Source organism: Patiria miniata, unplaced genomic scaffold (assembly GCF_015706575.1).
Source record: "Patiria miniata isolate m_02_andy unplaced genomic scaffold, ASM1570657v1 HiC_scaffold_2, whole genome shotgun sequence".
NCBI lineage: Eukaryota > Metazoa > Echinodermata > Asteroidea > Valvatida > Asterinidae > Patiria > Patiria miniata.
In genome coordinates this window covers 7,197,695-7,213,663 of record NW_024037058.1, presented here as the reverse complement: position 1 = coordinate 7,213,663, position 15,969 = coordinate 7,197,695, and the positions used below count along the sequence as shown (strand labels likewise).

At 40.0% G+C, this 15,969-nt stretch overlaps 1 protein-coding gene across 1 annotated transcript; it reads left to right on the top strand.

Annotated features, from left to right (window-relative positions):
• Nucleotides 1-4,912: 4,912 nt before the first annotated feature.
• Nucleotides 4,913-15,731, top strand: LOC119726215 (glyoxalase domain-containing protein 4-like). The gene is made up of 9 exons (XM_038197823.1): nucleotides 4,913-5,118; nucleotides 6,489-6,538; nucleotides 9,787-9,907; nucleotides 10,338-10,482; nucleotides 10,606-10,656; nucleotides 10,981-11,147; nucleotides 13,201-13,314; nucleotides 13,539-13,625; nucleotides 15,581-15,731. Exons 1-9 carry the CDS (start codon nucleotides 5,029-5,031, stop codon nucleotides 15,647-15,649), a joined length of 894 nt encoding a protein of 297 aa, XP_038053751.1. The 5' UTR covers nucleotides 4,913-5,028; the 3' UTR covers nucleotides 15,650-15,731.
• The last annotated feature ends 238 nt before the right edge of the window (nucleotides 15,732-15,969 follow it).

The following is a 15,969-nucleotide window of genomic DNA, read 5'->3' as shown; positions in this document are numbered from 1 at the left end:
AGGCCGTTGGCGGGCAATCTGTTTTACATGCGTTTAAAAAATCCCAAACTGTTTCCTGTTGATGTTCCTGCTTCCCAGAAAAAACACACACAAAACTAGAGCATTGGTTTTCTAACTGAATTAAGAGGCTTTAATGTGTGTTTTTTTTCAAATAGGCGAACTGAAAGCGACATTGTACTGTTATATCAGATTTATACTAGCTTTGTAATAATAATGATTGACGAAGGTTTGCTTCCATGCATTCACCGGATACATTCTTTGTAATAAATGTAGAAACAGTAAGTCTGATGGTTAATTTGGTTTTTTTAATTGTTTGCAGACAGGTATATCGTCGTTGCACGATTAGTTTCGTTAATTAACCTTGCCAGGAACAATGTTGCTAAAAGGTCCCCACAAAGATGCAGTGACGTAGCCTATCCAATAAGTTGCGTGAACGTTTTTGAAAAGTTGTGAGGTGCCCACAAAGTTACCGGAAAGTGTTGACTTAGTTGCAGTAACGTCTGTAATGAGTCATTGACGTGCTAACAATTAAGGTTGTAGAAACGTCCCCACATCGTGCCCATGAAGTTGCAATAATGTGTCCTACAAGTTGCATTAACGTGGCCAAAAAGTTGCACTGACGTGCCCATAAGGTTGTAGGAACGTCCCCATTAAGGTTGCGGAAACGTGCCTATCAGGTTGTAGTTATGTCCAACAAGTTGCATTAACGTGGCCAAAGAGTTGTCGTGACGTGCCTATAAGGTTGCAGGAACGTCCCAATAAAAGTTGCAGTAACGTGCCAATCATGGTGTAATCATGTCCCCACAAGGTTGTATAAATGTTTATTTTAAGTGGTCATTAAGTTGCAGTAACGTTCCGTCATGGTGGTAATCATGTCGTAATCATGTCGCATTTACGTGCCAAGACGTTGCATAGAGGTGACAATTACGTTGCTGGAGGGTTGCAGGATCGTGTACTGAAAACGTTGTAATAAATGTTTCCGAGTTGACGTTTTTATAACGTCATTTAAACGTTGTGTAATAGCGTTGCGGCAACGTGCACGCGAGTCGACAGTTGCCGCAACGTAATTTTCTGAACGTTGCCGCCAGGAAAACGTGACCTTGTGGCCACGTTGTTACAACGTAAATGTGTTAGCTGGGGGACTATTAGGACACTCCGTATTTTATTGTCATGCAACAAAATTTCGTACAAAAGAGGGCGCGCTACACAAACCCTCCTCACCGCGCCCCGCGCCCGACGTCTGGCCGTTCGAGATGTTAGCACAGTTATTGTTAGTCTGGTTCCCAGACCAAAAGATTCTGACTATTCCTGATGAATCTTAGGTCAGGCCAACCTCGTCCGCAGGGTGTCGAGCAGTACGCGCCCACCACTACCTGCTCTCTCACCCTGGTATATGGATCATTATTTTGCATGTGCAAGATTTTTGAACACGTATGCAAAACAGTCTGGTGCCTGGATATGCATTACACATTAGCGTTTGTTTTTGCATGCGGTGTCTGTGGTAAAAACAGGATCAATTCGTAGCAGCGCGAGCGCGGCGTGAGTTATGAAAACACGATTTTTGGAATGAAACTGTAACGATCTTATCGAGACAACATGCAGTATCATATTTCATATTAATATGAGCAAATTGGAAAGGAAATTAGTATTTTTGAGAAGGCGTGGACGAATGATCGCGAAAACACGTACTGCACGTTGTGAATAAAAGCACCAAGTACACGATAAAAATCCATTACTAGCCAATTGCGGTATCCAATCAGAATACAGGAAGAAAGTTTCCTATCCAGGGTTTACTATTGGAAACGCGGTTGGAAATAAAGTAAGTACTGGGGACGAGGTTGAGGTCAGGCAGTCTCCTTGGCTAAAAATAAACATGACGACAAGGCCCTTTTTCAAAGCTCGGCTTCGTTTCCGATTTCGCTACACTCCGTATTGTTCGCTACACTCCGTATTGTATTGTCATACAACAATTTCTTACAAAAGAGGGCGCACTACACAAACACTGCTCACCGCGCTCCGACGTCTGGGCGTTCGAGATGTAAGCACAGTTATTGTGATAACGGGAACTCAAGATAAACACATTGTATTGCAATGAAATTTCCTCTAATATTTTGCCATGGTGTTTGACACGAAAATCTCGAAAATCGACAGGAACCGCCGAAGAATGAATGTAATATAATTTAATGAAATTCCAGTATGAAGGACACTCCGTATTTTATCGTCATGCAACAATTTCTTACAAAAGAGAGCTGCTACTCAAACACTGTACTGCTCACCACGCTCCGACGTCTGGCCATTCGAGATGTTTAAGCACATTGTGATAACGGGAACTCAAGATAAGCACATTGTATTGCAATGAAATTTCCTCTAATATTTTGCCATGCTATTTGACACGAAAATCTCGAAAATTGACAGGAACCGCCGAAGAATGAGTGCAATATAATTTTAGGAAATTGCAGTATGAATTAGGACACACCTATGAGGCCCGGGAAGGGACAGGGTGGAATTTTTTTTTGGAATTTCCTAAATCGTTCGCACGAATTACTAATTCGTTCGCACGAATTACTAATTCGTGCAATGGTAGGCCTTGATGAATAATGTTTAAAAATCCAAAAAACTGAAAATCGAAAAAAATATGCTTTAACACGTACGGGAGAGTGTTACTTCGTGGTGTCGGTGAAACATTGTCACGGCATAGGCTCCGTTCGCTCGTACCCTTCGCCCTGCAAACAGGACGCTGGGATACTCTGATGAATTCACGCTCTGATTGGGTGGATCGATTTTGCGTGACCAGTCCTGCGCGTCATCAAGGTCATGACTCTGGAAGGTTTGAAACGGCCGTTAGACTGATTCATTACTCTTTTATTCCAGTTTAGAGATTTCTTTTTCGTTGAAAAGCGTAATAATGTAGGAAATTCTGTAAAACTTATCTCTAGGCTATTGTAAATTTACAATTCCCGTCACTTGCTCAGGCCGTTTGCGAACGGTCGGATTGCATTAATACGACGCTCAAAATTGTGTCTATACATGGTCTGCAATGAAACAGAAATCCAGCCTCGACTCCAGGGGCGCGTGCTCGTTCCTTACACTATAACCCCTGGCTGTGATGATGACGTAAATGACGCTGAATGGCTATTCACAGCGTACTGCGCGGACATTTCGAAGATTGCACGCCCTGCGCGCCCATAATGCGCTCGCGCTCGCGTGCTTAGCTTTGCACGTAACGTCACGTACGAAAAAAAAAATTATGATTCAAAAGTCGCGATGCCTGTACGATATGGATTATGTCAGCCGCGTTTTTCGCTAAAAAAACCTGTATCTGTGGTTGTAAAGGCACGAAAGGGGTACGTATATACAAATCTTTGCTAATTAACACAACGTCCAAACGTTGTGTTTGAATGGATTGATTCTTCAAAATCACAACTTTTAACATTTTAAAGATGGTGTCGGCACGTTTAACGGATAAACTGCAGCCCAAATTATAATGTACCGTATTTTGGTACACTAAAATTACACAAGGGGTTACATCGCGCAAGGCATGATGGGAAACAACATGGCGCTGCAAGATCGTACCCACGGGGCACGAGGTTGACAGAAATCACATCCAGTATGGAATGCGCACAATATTCTATGGGAAGTTTTCGGATAGCATTTGCGTACAACTGCGGTCTTGAACAGCTGCAGCCAGATGCTTTATACATAATATGTCATAGGCCACTTCCTTCACAAGATTCTGTGAAGCTCATCAGAGTATCCCAGCGTCCTGTTTGCAGGGCGGGGGCCACGAGCGAAACAGCTCCGACGCATAGGAGTGCACACCGGTAAAAAGGCCTAAATCCATCCGCCGAGCTAGCTCATGAATACTAAAAGTTGCACCTCAAAATATTCAATATTAGAGAGTTCTGGGAGCCATAATATTGGGGAATTGAAGAGATATGGCAATGAATTTCTGGCCCAGACTCGGGGCTTCCAATTCTGAGCAATTTGGATACAATTGGGCTCGAAAGTGGCGCTATTTTGCCATGCTGTGGAGGGATCGTTTTTCAAGATGGCTGCCGCTCCGCTTTGGGGAAAATAGGGGTCGTCTTCTTTGGGCGAGAATTTCTCGAAAAGTCAATGGTCAGCCCACCAAAAAATGGAAAGAAATTGAAAGACGACATGTCGATCATCATTTTTCTGTGCAGCTTTTGAAGTATGGGCATATTAGCACTAGTGTCTATGGGAATTTATTTGCAGGGTTGCATGTTTCGCGCACATGGTCTGTGGTTTTGGGTAGCATAAAATGGCACGACAGTAGAGCGCGTGATGAATATGCATGACTATGACGTCACTAGAAGCTCATGAGTACGGTACTGATAGATATACATGTACATGTACATGTACATGTAGATGCACACTTATGTGCTGCATCCATTGATCTCCATATACACAGACATCCCACCGATGATATCACATTTAACAAGTCCTCTTTCTACTGTCGCGCCGCCACCCTCTAGTGTCGTCCCACTTACCGACGATATCACATTTAACAAGTCCTCTTTCTACTGTCGCGCCGCCACCCTCTAGTGTCGTCCCACATACCAATGATATCACATTTAACAAGTCCTCTTTCTACTGTCGCGCCGCCACCCTCTAGTGTCGTCCCACTTACCGATGATATCACATTTAACAAGTCCTCTTTCTACTGTCGCGCTGCCACCCTCTACTGTTGCCCCACTTACCAATGATCATCAAGTGGGACGACACTAGAGGGAGGCGGCGCGACAGTAGAAAGAGGACTTGTTAAATGTGATATCATTGGTAAGTGGGACGACACTAGAGGGTGGCGGCGCGACAGTAGAAAGAGGACTTGTTAAATGTGGTTTTGCGCCACAAGAAAGTACTAGCGCCACCAAGTGGCAAAACTAATTGTAAGCACCTGATGAACCACGTGACAAACTCACGAGTAGGCGTGTAGACGTTCAACTTTGAGCTTTCAAGACAACAAGCACCTACCTAATCTACCTCGTTTTAGCTCAAAATAAAGTCATGTCATCTCGCCGAGCATTGCATTTTGTCTTCAAGGTTGGGGACCGAACGAAAACCGCCGAGTTTTATCGGGATGTGCTGGGAATGCAGGTAATTTTACAGTTTATTATTTTTTGTCGTCTGCAAAATTTACTGACCATGCTGACTGACTGTGACAGTGACACTGTAATATAAGATTTGCTTTGTCATGCCTTGGTCATGTTGGTTTGCATAATAATATTGTGTCAGTTGGAATGGGAGTAAGGCCTTAGGTTAAGCCAGCATGTTTCAGTGTGTTTTACTAGCAATGCTGATGATAAAACAATTGCTTTTCACTCTCCATTTGCCAAAAAAAATACTAGTACAGTAGTATGACTAGTCAGTGCTAGTACAGGCCTAATTCATGTAAATTGTAATAATTATATATTTTTACGACCCGACAATAATCCAGCTCATGCACTGTCACAGCCGCAGGGAAACTTCGTTTTTCCTGACAAATTTAGCCATTCTGTTACTTGTTAGTAGTCCGAGTAACTTGCAAAGGTCGTGACGGCGCGCTTGCGCACAATGCACTGCATGCACGGCAGATTCCCCTGCGCCGCGCCGACGACTGTTTCCTGATGAAGAGTGCTGTGTAAGTTCGCGGTACGCCTAGGAGTCGCGCTGGCTAGCACTCTTCATCAGGAAACAGTCGTCGGCGCGGCGCAGGGGAATCTGCCGTGCATGCAGTGCATTGTGCGCAAGCGCGCCGTCACGACCTTTGCATGAGGTCGAGGTCAGACACCATTACCCAATTGGGAACGCGTACACACAGCGTATCATGCAGTTTTGAACGTGAGCACAACAACGACAACCTAGGCAGAGGGGGTCTTCAGAATTGAACGGAAAATTTCACTTTTCTTCCGGATCGTAAGTAAACTTAAGTACAACCATCTTAATCATCGATGTCTACTTGTACTTCAGGTGGCATATCTAGTAATTTGGTGGCCGTTTTGAAGGTGAAATCTGATGTTTTTTGTTGGAAAATGTTGGTTTGGGACAGTGACAGGATGATGTTGTCCAGGTCGCGGCATTAGCTTGGACCCCACTATCGCCAGACCATGTCCAAAATGTTAAAAAAGGCGATAAGTTGGGTCCAAGTTACTCGGACTATTCTGTTTATAGAGGGATGCAGATAACCAAATTGAGTTTTTTTTTTTTTTTTTGTGTTAATTTTAAGAAACCAAACAAATTGAACCTGTATACCGAACAATCATGGATTTTGTGGCATGTGGCGTTCTTTTTTAACTTATTGACTGCTAAATTTAAAGTTGTGTTTAAAGTTATGTTCCACGTTATAAACAGATTTCAAATCATTTTTCAAGGTGTGTATTTTCTGATTCTTCCCTTTTTAAAATCTGAATTGGTTGATTTGCAAATGTTTGTTGATAGTCAATGTTTATTTTTAAAATGTTTGTTTGCTCAATTAATCTGTTTTTTAGTTTTTGAGGCATGAGGAATTTGAAGAAGGCTGCAAGGCCACCTGTAATGGGTGAGTTAATGCCACCATTATCACGCCCAAATTATTGTTAATGCCTGTACCTGGGTGTCTTACTGTCATCGTCCTGGTTGCACGTTTGAATAAATTACCATTTCTTTTATCATGTTTATTCCGCTCATCAGTCTTCCACTTGAAATTAACACTTTTCAGTTCTAGTATCGCTTATCGCCCCGCCCACTTTGTTTAATTCTTCCTTCTTCTTCTCTTTGTTTTCCCCTTTGTTTTTTTTCTACCAATCATACGCCTTGCCTCCTCTTGTGTGTGTTTTTTTTTTATATATATATATAAAAAGAAAACAATATATAATTAATTAATAGGATCTGGTTTTCCTGTGGTAGGATGGCTCTGTAGAGGTGCTAGTCACCTGTTCCATCTTGCCACTCACTGGTTTAATCCGTAGGTATTTTGGCATAAACTCTTTTTTTTATTAATTAATTGAAATTGTAAATTCTCTGTATTTTTTATCTGTGATTCTGTATATCTTGTAATATTTTTTTTATATCAGCCAGTGGAGAAGTTGAGACCAAAGACAAGTTCGTTAAGAACTTACAGCAGGACTGTTCTTAGCAGAACAAAAAACTACTTAGCAAAGTTGATAATAAGCAGGACAAGTTCTTTTCAGAACTAATATCTTCTAAGCAGTAGTTATTACCACATGGTGTTACCGCAAACCGAAACGATACAGTGGAGAAGTGTAATAAAATAAAACAAAATAAAATAAACTTCTTCCAGATACAGAACTGTAAGGATTTTACAAACCTTACAGAAAGACCAATTGAAGTTGCTGTAGCAGAAAATTCTCAATTTTTTCTAACCTCCAAACTCTCCTGTTACGAAATGTTTGGCCTCAATACTTCACAAGTATTATCTTGATGTGGATAGGTACCTCTAGGGTGGGTTGAAATCCCTCATATGTGAAACAAAAATGTGAAATTTACCAGAATTTCGTTCACCAGGATCACAGGAGTCTCTCACTCGGCCGTCTCTCGTCATTTGCCGTCGACTGAGGGGGCTTTAATTCTCTGCACCAACTACAGCGTGGCTTTCATTTCATCGCATGAGGCACGGAAACACTTTCGGAATGAAAGCCGCGCCGAAGTTGGTCAAGAGAATTAAAGCGCCTGTAGTCGACGGCAAACGATGAGAGACAGCCGAGTGCCAGACTCCTGTGATCCTGGTGAACGAAATTCTTGTAAATTTCACATTTTCGTTTGATATTTTAGGGATTTCAACCCACCCTAGTAGTTTAGTCGGAAAAGGGGGGTATCGTGCACCCTCGGAAATCAATTTCTAATCAACGTGTCTAGGTCAGAAAAAATGCGTAGAAAACGATTTGCTATGTTAAAAAATTCAAAAAATGTCCCACGTATTGTTTTTATGCAAATTAGTGCCGCCATTACCGAAAAATCTATTTTTAATTATATCTCAGCCAATATTGCAGATAACTGAACGAACTAGGTGTCTAAACCCATGTTTTCAAGGTCAGAGATCACAATAAAACTATTTTGGAAGTCACCACATGTGTCTGTGGCATAGGAATATGCAAATTAGAGCCGCTAATACCGGAACATCATGTTTTTGGCATATCTCGGCCAATATAGCACATAACTACACCAGTAAGGTGTCTAAACCCATGTTTTGATGGTCAAGTATCGTTAGAAGACCATTCACGAAGTAACTATGTGTGTCTTTGGCATAAAAATATGTAAAATATTAAGTGTCGGTTTATCAGATATTTGATTTTTAGCCAATATCTCGGCCAATATTGCACATTACTACACAAGTAAGGTGTCTAAACCCATGTTTTGAGGGTCAGGTATCATTAGAAGACCATTTACGAAGTAACTATGTGTGTCTTTGGCATGAAAATATGTAAATTCTAATTTGCCGTTTATCAAAAAATTGATTTTTAGCCAATATTATATTCAATTTCAGCCAATAGTACAGTTTATTTTAAATATGATGGCTTAAAATAAACTTTGATCATTATTGCTTATCAAAAACCCTTCTGTCAACATTAGCTGCAATATTGGCCGAGATATTGGCTAAAAATCAAATTTCCGATAAATCGACACTTTTGAATTTACATATTTACCTGCCAAGGGCACGCATTGTTACTTCGTAAATGGTCTTCTAATGATACCTGACCCTCAAAACATGGGTTTAGACACCTTACTTGTGTAGTTATGTGAAATATTGGCCGAGATATTGGCTAAAAATCGAATATCTGATAAACCGACACTTTATAATTTACATATTTTCATGCCAAAGACACACATAGTTACTTCGTAAATGATCCTCTAATGATACTTGACCCTCAAAACATGGGTTTAGACACCTTACTGGTGTAGTTATGTGCTATATTGGCCGAGATATGCCAAAAACATGACTTTCCGGTATTAGCGGCACTAATTTGCATATTCCTATGCCACAGACACATGTGGTGACTTCCAGAATAGTTTTATTGTGATCTCTGACCTTGAAAACATGGGTTTAGACACCTAGTTCGTTCAGTTATCTGCAATATTGGCTGAGATATAATTAAAAATAGATTTTTCGGTAATGGCGGCACTAATTTGCATAAAAACAATACGTGGGACATTTTTTGAATTTTTTAACATAGCAAATCGTTTTCTACGCATTTTTTCTGACCTAGACACGTTGATTAGAAATTGATTTCCGAGGGTGCACGATACCCCCTTTTCCGACTGAACTATAGAGGTACCTATCCACATCAAGATAATACTTGTGAAATATTGAGGCAGAACATTTTGTGACTTGAGAGTTTGGACTTTGGAGGTCGGAAAAAATTGAGAATTTTCTGCTACGTAACAGCAACTTCAATTGGTTTTTCTGTAAGGTTTGTTTAAACACCTTACAGTTCTGGAAGTACTCCCCATAAAATGAAACATACACAAGACCTAAAACACATTATTTTGTTTTAATATCAGAGGCAAGAATGTTTGTCCTAAATTTGGTTTTGTTTCAAAATTCATTTCATTTCATACCCAGATAATGGTCTCCAATATCACAGTCACCATGATATTATTTTCATCATCATCATCTTCACCACCGCCATCATCCTCATCATCATCATCATCATCAAAACACAATAATGACCATTCTCAGTACCGTCACCTTTATTTCATCATCATTTGAACATCTCCGTACTTTGTACTCAGTAGTTCCTCCCTCAATATCTTAACTCTGTTCTAATTATATTTGTCTTGCTCTTGTAGACCATACGACGGCAAGTGGAGCAAATCCATGGTGGGCTATGGAGCGGAGGACAGTCATTTTGTGACCGAGTTGACGTACAACTACGGCATTAAGGAGTACAGGCTGGGCAATGACTTTCAGGTACTTTCACATTTTAATAATTACTATCTGGATGCCAGCAATTAACTCAAAACTGGAATATAAGGTCATGAGAATGACAGTTTAAAGGTAGAGTACGTAGACGATTTGCAGCTATCCAAAAAGTAGCCGACAAAATCATTGTGGAAAAGCTTACTTTGTGTAAAGATAGTAATGACATTTATTCCTTCTGGCATGCTGTCAATTTGAAAAAACAACAAATGAAGATCATATCCAAAGATGTGTCAAGTGACACATTTTTGGGAATTTCTGTGAACCGGCTCACAACTCTAATTTGTAGTTTAGAATCATGTTCTGAATGTTGATTTTGGGATTGTATCACAAGAGGGCGCAATTAAAAAATATGACTTGGCAACTTTGGGAATGAAATCGCGATAATTATTTCTATAATGTTTTTATTTGTTATAATCAGGGCATCACCATACAGTCCAACAAGGCTGTGCAGAATGCGCGAAGCAAGAACTGGCCCTTGCTCCCTGTATCTGATGGAGTCTACAGTGTAGAGGCTCCTGGTGGATATAAGTTTTTTCTCCTAGACCAACCACCACCAGCAGGAGGTATTAAATTAACTATTTTTTTCAAGATTAAAGGTGCACATTCGGTCAGGTTTTGTAGAAATAGTTTGAAAGTGTTGGAAGTTGGAAGTGTACTGATCGATATTTTTTTGGGTGAATACTCAGATCCGGTCAAGAAGGTGACCGTTGGAGTTTCGAACCTTGCAAAGTCAACTGGTAAGTTGGAGTCGTTTTAGTCATTAGTTTGCGGGAAACCTGCAAATTCATTCCTTTCAAAACTTATAAATGCGTGTGAGTTTAGCTTCTGGAAAAGTGATTCATTAATTAATTAATTTTTTTCTTTATGGGCTATAATATTGTGCAAACTCGAACTGAACCGACCCGAAACTGACTTCGATTCAGATAGGGTCAGTTTTTCCATCATTTCAGTCAGGTTGGGTCGGGTCGGTGTACATTCCGTAGTGTCTTGAAATGACATGGAAATGTGTTGATATGTCATTCCCAGTGGTCTTCGCTAATGCCCTTTAAATATTCCTTCAGATTACTGGACCAAGCTTTGTGGCATGACGCTGTACGAGCAGACGACAAATACGGCATTGTTGGGCTTTGGGGACAGCCAGTGCAAACTGGAGCTGAAGGACGCAGGGGGCGCCATCGACCGAGGCACGGCGTACGGACGCATCGCTTTTGCCTGCCCACGAGACCAGGTAATAATACAGACACTTCCCCCTTGTTATGGGATGGGACTCAAACTCAGACCTCCTGCATGCATACTTAGGCCAAAAAAAAAATAATTATTCGGTCTCTGGTCAGACCAAAGTTCCGGAATTGACGCGGCCACGCGGCGTTTTTTTTTTGTGTACTTTTTTTTTTTTCTTCAAGCTTGGATTGTACAGACAAGGTTGGTTACTATTTTGCTTTTTTGGTGTCCTCATGTACATTGGTGTCCTCCATAATTTGCCTTGGTGCTTTCGATCACTTGCCTTGGTGCAATTTCCCATTCCTTGGTGCTCTTTGGTTAAAAAAAATTGAGGAGGTGCGGCAATAGAGGGCGCTGTTGGAGCTACCGCGGAACATTTTTGGAAAAAAAAGAAGATTGACGCGCATGATTAAAATCGACGCGCGCGCTGACCAGAGACCGACTTATTTTGTTTTTGGCCTTATAGGCAGACATCTTTTTTTTTTAAACGCATCATTTACAAACTTTGCAACATTGTAATTTGGATTCCCTTATCGGATAGGAGGTTGCAGCAGTGCTGTAATTTTGCTAAAGGGCTCAAAACCAAATTCCCGCACTTGTTTCCCCCGACACGGTTAGAGGGTCATGGCAGATGTCTAAGGCCAAACAACAAAATGTCCCTGTTGCTTGCAAGAACTAATAGGGTTAAGAAAAGCCCAGTCCTCTTTTTTATCGACATCTCCCACTTATCCTATAACTTTTTTTACTACCGGTACTGCAGTGTATGTATATATAAAGGCGTCATCGTTCTTATCGTTTTTGTATTAAATGTTTTATATCAACTGTTTTATTTAATATATTTGTATTTTTATTTACTGATAATGTTAATTGTATTTTTTGTATGTTTATTTCATGTTCCACACTTTTAATTTGGCCTCAGAGCCACCATTGGTGTGAAAATAAATAAATCTAGATCTAAATCTAAATAAACTCTCAAAAACAGAAGTGCCAAAATATTGTAACATTGAACTTTGATTTTATTATTGATCCAAATGCACTTTTAAAACTATATAGAGAGTGCTTTGGCCACAGTAAGGCCAAAAACCAAAAACAAAAAATAGTTCTGCTTCCACTTGCCCTGCCGACCCTATTTTGCCAGCCCATGCCCTATTTTTTTGGGGGGGGGGGGGGAATAAAAAAAAACACCTGAAAATCATCCATTATTATCTTTTACCCTTAACTACATGCAGATACATGTACCTCCATATCATCATACACACACAAAAAATGCCAAATTAAAACAATTCCCTACCTACCTACCCTATTTTCAAATGCCATGTAATTGGAAACGGAACTTTTTTGGGGGCCTAATCCATAGTGGTCATGCATTGCACCTGTTCTTAAGTCAAATTAATGCCACAAAACTATTTCAGAGCTTACCATTACTTTTCCAACTTAACCTACTTTAAATCACAATAGATATAGTATTTGGGCTGCAGTCAAACCCCAGATGGAGCTCTCATTGTAGCCTTTATTGTTCACTCTCACAGTGCTAGGGATATAAGCTCCTTGCCTCATACCTCAGTTCTATAGGGTTTATGCAAATAACTCCAAGTAAGAAAGACAGACTGCATTAGTATTCCTAATCTTGAAATTTCTTTTGCAAATGTGACCCAGCCCTATAAAACCCCTTTGAAAGCCCATTAGGGTGTGGACTTGTGACTGGGGCGTGGTTGTGAATGGTGGTGTGCATTTTGGTTGCTTGATTTCTGCACATGTGTATGGATGAAGGTGGAGCCTAGTTTAGTTTGGGCTTGTTTTAGTGCAAGACACTACATGTTTGTCCTTTAACTTTACACCAGCACCACCACCATTACTTCACACCAAAGGGTTCAGTGGTCTGCATAGTCTTGTGAGTATGTTCCAATTTTGCCCCCCCCCCCACCCTCCCCGCACCCAGCAGTTTTTACATTGTCTATATGCTAGTGAACTAATTTCTTTTACATAAACTTTTACATTTCTGTACTTCTTTTTGATATTAATGTCTTCCCAACTTTTATTTATTATATTAAACAATTCAGCTTCCCGGTATCGAAAGTTCTATGAAGTCGGCCGATCAAACGATCGTCACTCCACTTATTAGTTTGGACACGCCGGGCAAAGCAACCGTTGAAGTCGTCATTCTGGCAGACCCAGTAAGGTTTTTTGTTTCTAATTTCATTGACAAATGCACTTTTTATAAGCATTTAAAATTTCCCATGCTTTTTTTTGACAAATGAGGGCACTGTTGCTGTGATGTCATTTTAGATACCAATTTTAGTAGTCGTACTGTTTTTGCAAAGATTGAGAATTGTTTACACACTTAGTGATAGATGAAGTTTTTGAAGACTTCATGTGCTACATATTTTGCTATTTTCAGGATGGTCTTGAGATTTGTTTTGTCGGAGATGAAGCTTTCAGGGAGCTTTCGCAGGTCGACCCCAAAGCGGACCAACTCTTAGATGAGGTGAATTTATTAGTTACTTCCTTTAAAAAAAATAATATATTTTCTGGATTTTATATCTTAGTTTGCCTTCACATTCGCGCCCAATTGCATGGCTCTGCCATCTACAGAATTCTTCAATTTCGGAAGTTGAAACTTGAACACTCAATGCCCGTTGGGGCCCTCTTTGCATTTACTCGAACTAGTCCGTAGTGTTTCAGAAGTAGTCTATAGTGTTTCAGAAGTGGTCCGTAGTGGTTCAGAAATAATCCGTAGTGTTTCAGAACTAGTCCGTAGTATTTCAGAAGTAGTCCGTTGTGTTTCAGAAGTAGTCCGTTGTGTTTCAGAAGAAGTCTGTAGGCTTATTGTTTCAGAAGTAATCCATAGTGTCTCAGAACTAGTTTGTAGTTTTTCAGAACTAGTCTGTAGTGTTTCAGAACAAGTCTGTAGTGTTTCAGAAGTAATCCGTAGTGTTTCAAAACTAGCTCCGTGTTGTTTTAGAAATAGTCCTTAGTGTTTCAGAGGTAGTCCGTAGTTTTTCAGAACTAGTCTGTAGTGTTTCAGAACGAGTCTGTAGTATTTCAGAAGTTATCCGTAGTTCAGAAGTGGTCCGTAGTGTTTCAGAACTTGTCCATAGTGTTTGAGAAGTAGTCTGTAGTTTTTCAGAAGTAGTCCGTAGAGTTTCAGAACTAGTCCGTAGTGTTTCAGAACTAGTCCGTTGTGTTTCAGAAGAAGTCTGTAGGATTATGTTTCAGAAGTAATCCATAGTGTCTCAGAACTAGTCCGTAGTTTTTCAGAACTATTCTGTAGTGTTTCAGAACAAGTCTAGTATTTCAGAAGTAATCCGTAGTGTTTCAAAACTAGCTCTGTGTTGTTTTAGAAATAGTCCTTAGTGTTTCAGAGGTAGTCCGTAGTTTTTCAGAACTAGTCTGTAGTGTTTCAGAACAAGTCTGTAGTGTTTCAGAAGTTATCCGTAGTTCAGAAGTGGTCCGTAGTGTTTCAGAACTTGTCCATAGTGTTTCAGAAGTAGTCTGTAGTTTTTCAGAAGTAGTCCGTAGAGTTTCAGAACTAGTCCGTAGTGTTTCAGAACTAGTCCGTTGTGTTTCAGAAGAAGTCTGTAGGATTATGTTTCAGAAGTAATCCATAGTGTCTCAGAACTAGTCCGTAGTTTTTCAGAACTATTCTGTAGTGTTTCAGAACAAGTCTAGTATTTCAGAAGTAATCCGTAGTGTTTCAAAACTAGCTCTGTGTTGTTTTAGAAATAGTCCTTAGTGTTTCAGAGGTAGTCCGTAGTTTTTCAGAACTAGTCTGTAGTGTTTCAGAACAAGTCTGTAGTGTTTCAGAAGTTATCCGTAGTTCAGAAGTGGTCCGTAGTGTTTCAGAACTTGTCCATAGTGTTTCAGAAGTAGTCTGTAGTTTTTCAGAAGTAGTCCGTAGAGTTTCAGAACTAGTCCGTAGTGTTTCAGAACTAGTCTGTAGTGTTTCAGAACTAGTCTGTAGTGTTTCAGAACTAGTCTGTAGTGTTTCAGAAGTAATCTGTAGTGTTTCAAAACTAGCTCCGTGTTGTTTTAGAAATAGTCCTTAGTGTTTCAGAGGTAGTCCGTAGTTTTTCAGAACTAGTCTGTAGTGTTTCAGAACAAGTCTGTAGTGTTTCAGAAGTTATCCGTAGTTCAGAAGTGGTCTGTAGTGTTTCAGAACTTGTCCATAGTGTTTCAGAACTTGTCCAAAGTGTTTTAGAAGAAGTCTGTAGTTTTTCAGAAGTAGTCCGTAGAGTTTCAGAACTAGTCCGTAGTGTTTCAGAACTAGTCTGTATATAGAGTTTTGAGAACCAGTCCATAGTGTTTCAGAACTAGTCCTTAGTGTTTCAGAAGTAGTCCGTATTGTTTCAGAACTAGTCCATAGTGTTTCAGAACTCATCTGTCTTTGAGTTTCAAGTTGACCTTTTCTTTGACTTCATGTCGTATTCATCTTTCTTACAGGGGATCAAGGCAGACAAAAGTGATGAGTATTTCGCGAAGCACCCAGAGAGGAAGGGAGTTGCTAAATAAACTAGAGATTTTCTCTTATGTTTGCTTTTTGTTTTTTGGTGACTTCTATTTCATAGTGTTGCATGTAGTATTATTATTATAAAGTAAAAAGAGTTATTAAAAACAAGAACAACTCCAGTGTTAAACATATTTCTCATTACTTTAGTTGGTTGTCGACAATGGACTTAATTTGCCTCCTGAGGGCAGTATAACGCTTGTATACATGATAGAGGGATTTCAAGGTAATGTACAAAAAATTGAAAACATTAAAAAACAAAACTAATGTACCATATAATTATGGAGTACCTTACTTGATGGTTGGCCGAACCATCGCCGAAAAA

Bases quoted from the DNA above. Each gene is read 5' to 3' on its own strand.
- LOC119726215 (XM_038197823.1), top strand. From the start codon at position 5,029: ATGTCATCTCGCCGAGCATTGCATTTTGTCTTCAAGGTTGGGGACCGA. The intron at 5,119-6,488 runs GTAATTTTACAG...TCTGTTTTTTAG, and splicing joins GGGATGTGCTGGGAATGCAG to TTTTTGAGGCATGAGGAATT. The intron at 6,539-9,786 runs GTGAGTTAATGC...TTGCTCTTGTAG, and splicing joins TGCAAGGCCACCTGTAATGG to ACCATACGACGGCAAGTGGA.